Here is a 7,092-nt window from a genome sequence, read left to right as displayed (position 1 = left end):
AAAAAAAAGGAGAAGGGAGAGGGTTGACATGTTGTGGGGTTGTTAACCAATATCATACAAAATATGTGTACTACTGTTTCATGAGAAACTATTTGGTCTGTAAGCCTTCACCTGAAGTACAATTAAAAAATTAAATAAATAAATTTCCATAGGCTGGAGTCGGGGAGGGCTGTTGAAAAAGGGATATAGGGCTCCAAGTCCTATGATTAGAACACTGATGGGGTTATTTTTTTCTCTAACTTCCAGTATTCAAAAGTCATGTCTCTCTCCCTTCTGTCCTCTAAAAGGGAACATGTGATCAAATACTCCACTTTCCCATCCTATCTCTAACAGCAGGAGCATAGACTCACCTGGGTATGATACTGAAGGGCTCTGGAAAGAGGCCTGGGGGGTAGGGGTAACATAACTGGAGGAGGGAGCCACTGGCAGAGTGGTAGCAATCTGGGTTTTCCCAGGACTTTTTACTTGCTGAGTGCTGGGTATACTATCAGGATCTTCCAAAGTCTCAGGTTGGACTGATATATTCTTTGGCCATTCAGGAATCTCTGCAGTCAGGTCTGTGGTTAAATGACTGGAAATTGTAACTGCCTTGTGGACCTAAAGAAATGAAAAAACTTCATTTGAGTAGGCAAAAGTTACATAGTCAGTTATACAAGATTGTTTCATGAAATAACTGCACTTTAAAATTTTTTGAAAAGTGCCAATGTCTCATAGAATGGGAGAGAAATGTGGAACAGAACCTCAAATTCCTAAAACAAAAAACCAGACTATTGGACCAGCTGAGAATGGAGGACTCCCTGAGACTATTGACCCGAGATACTCTTTAAACCTTGAACTGAAACTAGTCCCTGAGGTCACCTTTTAGCTAAATAACAGCTTGGCTCACAAAATAAAGAGTATCATCTGTGAGTACTGTGCTCCTTTAAAAAATCATCTATATGAGACCAAACGGTCAAATAACTACTTTAAAACAAAGATAAGAGGGGCTTCCGGCAACATGGTGCTCTAGGCATAAGAACCACACTGTCCCTTCACAGCAAAGATCTGAAAAACTAAGCCAAACAGAGAAAACAGCAATCCTGAAACCCTAAAATATCAAATGAAGAGATAAAGAACTCAGCCAAGCACCAAATGGAGTGAGAAACTGACAGAGAACGGAGAGCTAGGAGAGGTTCATGCAGAGGTCCACTGTCAGCTAACGCAGCACGGATCCGCCATCTTGGACTCCTATCAGAGACCAGCAAATAGGGAGTACGAGAAAACAGCTTCACGGAGCTTCCAGCAGGAGATAGAACAACCAGTAATTGACAATATACACTTTCCCACCCCTCACCCTTCTTCACCCCCATTCAGCCTCCCCCGCTTCACATGGCCACAGTCTCTTGGCTGGAAAGCATCGGCTGCTTGGATTCCACCCACCTGCACCAGCCGACTCCCCGAGTGCCATTTGTTGGCTGCTGGTGTTGCTTTTTTGCGCTTCTTTTGATTTCTTCCTTACCTCTCACCACCTACCCCTCCTTTCGCTCGAATGCCTGGCTCCATGTGCCATATTTGCTTCTTCCTAAGGGGCTGCGGAGCTCCGTTCAAGTGTGGAACTGCTTGCCGGTCTGTGCTGCCACGCTGGTGGGATCCCGGGGCTTTTTTTTGTTTGTTTGTTTTGAATTGTTTGTTTTCTTTTTCTTTTTTCGAGCTGAGAGCCCGTTCTGGCCGGGCAATGCTAAGTGGCTTGGGACCTACCCCCTCAGCTTGCGCAGACGCACAGAGAGATCCCTGAGTGCATTTCTTTTTTCGTGTTTCTCTTTTTTTGGGGGGGGCTTTTCTTGTTCTTTTTTTTTTTTTTTATTAATTTGTTTTGTTTTCTTTTCCCTCTTTTTCCCTTTTTGTCTTTCTTCATTACTCAGTTTCACGTCTCTCTATACCTTCCTTCTCTTCCTGTCCCCTGAATACCTGGTGCTGAATACCTCTACACCTTCTAGCCACACTATACTTCGACACCTGGGAACAACTTCTCCAGACCTCATAGCTGCACCGGTGGCATCTCTGGGAGCTTTGCTGTTCTTTTTTCTTTCTAATTTTTATTTATTCACTCTTTTCTTTCTTTTTTCTTCTTCTTCCCCTTTTTGTTTCTCTCCATTTCATAGTTTCTCATCTCTCCATTCCAACAGCAAGCTCCCCTAGCACTCTTTTTTGTTTGTTTTTATGTTTTTGGTTCCTGTTCCTCTCTACTCTCTCCCATATCCATCTTACCTCCACACATCACAATCTCCCCCCTCCATCCTGCCTACCTGCACCGTGCCCTTAACATCACACCACCAAGCAGCACAGGCACGGCATACCGGAACCTGCCCTGTACTGATTACTGACCCGCCCTGGTGGCTGTAGTAAATGCCACAAACAACCCATCCCAGCAACTCCTCTACAGCTACGCCCTGCTGTACCATATCTGAGCTACTGTCCCTGCCAACTGGAGAAGGAGGCGAAAAGTATCGTGTCCACAGATGAGCAAACAGCAAAGAACACACAGCCCTCCTGCTCAGACATAGCCAAATAATTTTAAAAAAAGGACGAAACAAACAAATCTACAATCAATAAATGAGAAAAATAACTACTGAATGCCCCGAAGACAGCAGACAATATCAAAACATTTACAAAAAAGGACAGGATGGTTCCGGTAGGCATCCAAACACCAGATGACTTTCCAGTGGAAGAAAAGGCACTAGAACTACCTGATAGGGAATCCAAATCTCTAATACTCAGAATTATCCAAGAGTTGAAGCAAAAAGCAGACAAAAATGAGGAAAAAATAGACAAATTCATGGAAAATACAGACAAAACAAATGGAAGAATTCAGGAAAATAATGCAGGAACAAAATGCCAAAATAAATTCACAACTAGAAATTATACAAAAACAACAGTTAGAAATCCAAAAGATAAACAACAAGATTTCAGAAATGCACAGTGTCACAGAAGGGCTGAGGAGCAGATTTGAAATGGTGGAAGACAGGATCAGTGGAATTGAAGACAAACACTTGGATACAACTCTGTTTGAGGAACACTCAGAAAAAAGAACAAGGTAGAATGCAGAACACTTTCTTTATAAACTGTGTTATGCCAATTGAGCTAGATGTTCCCTGAGACCATGGTTCCCACAGCCCTCTGCCCAGCAATTCAGTCCCTCAGGGAGTTTGGATGTGTCTATGGAGCTTCCATGACCTTGCCTTGTACAAGTTGTGCTGGTTTCCCCAGTACTGTGTACTGTCTTACCCTTCACCAAAGTTACTACTTAACTATTGTCTATTTAGTATTTCCCCCTCCCACTACTCCCATCCCTCGTAACCAACAAAGATTGCTTCTTTTTGTGTGTTAACTTTTTCATGAGTTTTTACAGTAGAGGTCTCCTACAGTATCTTTCCTTTTGTGACTGACTTATTTCACTCAGCAAAATGGCCTCCAGTTTCATCCATTTTATGAGATGCTTCACAGATTCATCATTGTTCTTTGTTGTTGCATAATACTCCATTGTGTGTATGTACTATAGTTTGTTTATCCATTCATCTGCTGATGGACATCTATGTTGTTTCCATCGTTTTGCTATTGTGAACAATGCTGCAATGAACATGGGTGTGCATATGTCTATTCGTGTGATGGCTCTTATTTCTCTAAGATATATTCCTAGGAGTGGGACTGCTGGATCGTATGGTATTACTATTTCTAGCTTTCTCAAGGAAGGGCCAAAATGGTTGTATCATTTTGCATTCCCACCAGCAGTGCATAAGTTCCGATCTCCCCGCAGCCTCTCCAACATTTGCTATTTCCAGTTTTTCTGATTTGTGCCAGTAATGCCAGGGTGAGGTGGTATCTCATTGTAGTTTTAATTTTCATTTCTGTAATGGCTAGTGATCACGACCATTTCCCCATGTGTCTGTTGGCCGCTTGAATGTCTTCTTTGGTGAAGTGTCTGTTCATTTGCTTTGCCCATTTTTTAATTGGATTGTCTTTTTGTTGTAGAGGTGTTGGATTTTCTTGTAGAGTTTAGAGATTAGACTTCTGTCTGACTTGTAATGTCTAAAAATTTTTACCCAGTCTATAGGTTCTCTTTTTACTCTTTTGGTGAAGTCTTTTGATGAGCGTAAATGTTTAATTTTTAGAAGATCCCAGTTATCTAGCTTATCTTCTGGAGTTTGTTTGTTGTTGGTTATGGTATGTATCCTGTTAATGCCGTGTATTAGGGCCTCTAGCATTGATCCTATTTTTTCTTCTATGAACTTCATAGTTTTTGGCTTCAGGTTTCGTTTTGGATGAACTATTCAGGCTGTACAGAGCCCTGGTGGCGCAATGGTTAAGCACCTTGCATGCTAACTGAAAGGTTAGTGGTTCGAACCCACCAGCTGCTTTGTAGGAGAAAAGACCTGGCAATCTGCTCCCATAAAGATTATAGCCTAGGAAACCCAATGGGGCAGTTCTTCTCCATCACACTGGGTGGCTATGAGTCATAATTGACTCAATGGCACACAACAGCAGCAAGAACAACAATTCAGGCTGTATGGGTTTAAAGAAGTAAGGCAACAGCAGGGATACTATTTAGGAGGACACTGCATTCATCCAAATGAGAAATGATGAGTGACTAAACAAGGGTGGTGGTACAGATTTTTAAAAATCAACTTCAGTGAAGTATAATTTATAAAATAAATGGCACCTCTTTAAAATGTATAGGTCCATGATTTTTGACAAATGTATACACCCACATAAGCACAATAAAGAGAACATTTCTCTCATCTGCCAAAGTTGGCTGGTGCCCTTTTGCAGTAAATGCCTGCCTCCACCCCCAGGCTCAGGCAACCACTGATTTGTTTTCTGTTACTGTAGATTAGTTTGGGTTTTCTTGTATTTCATATAGAGGAATCATATGCATACTATTTTTGTTTCTGGCTGCTTTCATTCAACAAAATGTTTCTGAGATTTATTCATGCTGTTGTGTGAATCAGTAGTACATTTCTTTTTATTACTTAGTCATAGTCCATTATAGATATACCAAAATTTGTTTACCCATTCATTTATTGAGATTTAAATTCTTTTCAGTTCTCTAAAACTATCATGAATAAAATTGCTATGAATGTTTGAATACAAATATTTCTGTGAACTTACAGTTTAACTACTCTTGGGTAAATACTTGGGTAAACTGCTGGCCATCTATAAACGCATGTTTAACTTACATAATAACTTATACAATAAGACACTGTGAACTATTACCCAAAGTGACTCTACCATTTTGCATTTCCACCAGCAATGTATGAGAGCTCCACTTAGTTACTACACAACTTGGTGTTTTTATTTTTTGCCATTCTATTGATTATAAAGTAGGATCTCATTGTGATTTAATTTGCATTTTCCTGATCACTAATGATACTCAACATCTTTTCACGTGCTTATTGGCCATTCATATATTTTCTTTTCCCATTTTTTTTTTTACAGCTTTATTAAGGTATAGTTAACACCATAAACTGAACATATTTAAAGCGTACAATCTGATCAATTTTGACATTATGTGTACACCTATGAAACAACCACCACAATCAAGATAATGAACATATCCATCACTTCCAAAAATTCCTCACGCTCTTTGAAATCCTTTCTTCTTGCTCCTCCTCACACCCCCAGCCTCCCAAGCAACCACTGATCTGCTTCCTGTCCCTACAGTTTGTATTTTCTAGAATTTTATATAAATGGAATCACACAGTATGAACTTTTTCTTTTGTCTGACTTCTTTCACTAAGCAAAATTATTTTGTTACTCATCCATATTGTTTTGTATATCAGTAGTTCATTCCTTTTTATTGCTGAGTAGTACGCAGTTGTATGGAGAAAAAAATGAAGTTGTCAAGGATTTCATGCTACTTGGATCAACAATCAATGCCCGTGGAAGGAGCAGTCAAGAAATCAAATGACGTACTGCACTGGGCAAATATGCTGCAGGAACTTTCCAAAGTTCTAAAAAGCAAAGATGTCACTTTCATGACTAAGGTGTGCCTGACCCAAGCTATGGTCTTTTCAATCACCTCATATCCACGCAGAAGCTGAACAATGAAAAAAGAAGACAGAAGTATACCAATGTTCATTGCAGCCCTATTCACAACAGCCAAAAGGTGGGAACAACCTAAATGTCCATCAGCAGATGGATGGATAAACAAAATGTGGTACATACATACAACGGAATATTACTCAGCGAGTAGGATAAATGAAGTCTTGATACATGCTACAGTGTGCATGGAGCTTGAAGACATTATGCTTAGCAAAATAAGCCAATCAGAAAAGGACAAATATCGTATGACTTCATTTATATAAAAAGACAAGAAAAGGCAAATGTATGGAGACCAAAGTTTATTAATGGTTACCAGTGTCCTAGTTATCTAGTGCTGCTATAACAGAAATACCACAAGTGGATGGCTTTAACAAATAGAAGTTTATTCTGTCACAGTCTAGTAGGCTAGAAGTCCAGATTCAGGGCGCCAGCTCCAGGGGAAGTCTTTCTCTCTCTGTCAGCTCTGGAGGAAGGTCCTTGTCATCAATCTTCCCTTGGTCTAGGAGCTTCTCCACACAGGAACCCCAGGTCCAAAGGATGCATTCTGCTCCTGGCATTACTTTCTTTGTGGTATGAGGTCCCCCTGTCTCTCTGTGCACTTCTTTTATATCTCAAAAGAGACTGGCTAAAGACACAACCTAATCCTATAAATTGTGACCTGTCACATTAATGTAACTGCCTCTAATCCTGCCTCATTAACATCATAGACGTTACGATTCACAACACATAGGAAAATCACATCAGATGACAAAATGGTGGACAATCACACAATACTGGGAATCATGGCCTAGCCAAGTTGATACACATTTTGGGGGGATGTAATTCAATCCATAACACCAGAAGTGGGAGGGAGAGGGAAAAGGGGGGTCAACAGTGATGGAAAAATAACACTGATTAAGGGTAGGGTTGCACAGCCGATTATTGTAATTACCATTAGTAAGCTGTACACCTGTAAAAAGTTGAATTGGCAAAAGTTGTGTGACAGATATATTTACAACGACAAAAAAAAAAAAA

General features: G+C 40.3%; 1 protein-coding gene across 7 annotated transcripts in view; it reads right to left on the bottom strand.

Annotated features, from left to right (window-relative positions):
- Positions 1-7,092, bottom strand: part of KIAA0319L (KIAA0319 like) — a 131,496-nt gene that overhangs the window by 43,829 nt on the left and 80,575 nt on the right. For 6 of the 7 annotated variants that reach the window (XM_023727245.1, XM_023727243.1, XM_004371957.2 and 3 more), the window contains one exon: positions 351-597. The exons of the other annotated variant lie outside the window; for it this stretch is intronic. In XM_023727245.1, the coding sequence (XP_023583013.1) occupies positions 351-597 (247 nt within the window). The remainder of the gene's footprint in view (positions 1-350; positions 598-7,092) is intronic. 7 annotated transcript variants of the gene reach the window in all.

Source organism: Trichechus manatus, unplaced genomic scaffold (genome assembly GCF_000243295.1).
Source record: "Trichechus manatus latirostris isolate Lorelei unplaced genomic scaffold, TriManLat1.0 scaffold00015, whole genome shotgun sequence".
NCBI lineage: Eukaryota > Metazoa > Chordata > Mammalia > Sirenia > Trichechidae > Trichechus > Trichechus manatus.
The sequence above is the reverse complement of the archived record's forward strand: the minus strand, read 5'-3'. Positions and strand labels throughout refer to the sequence as shown.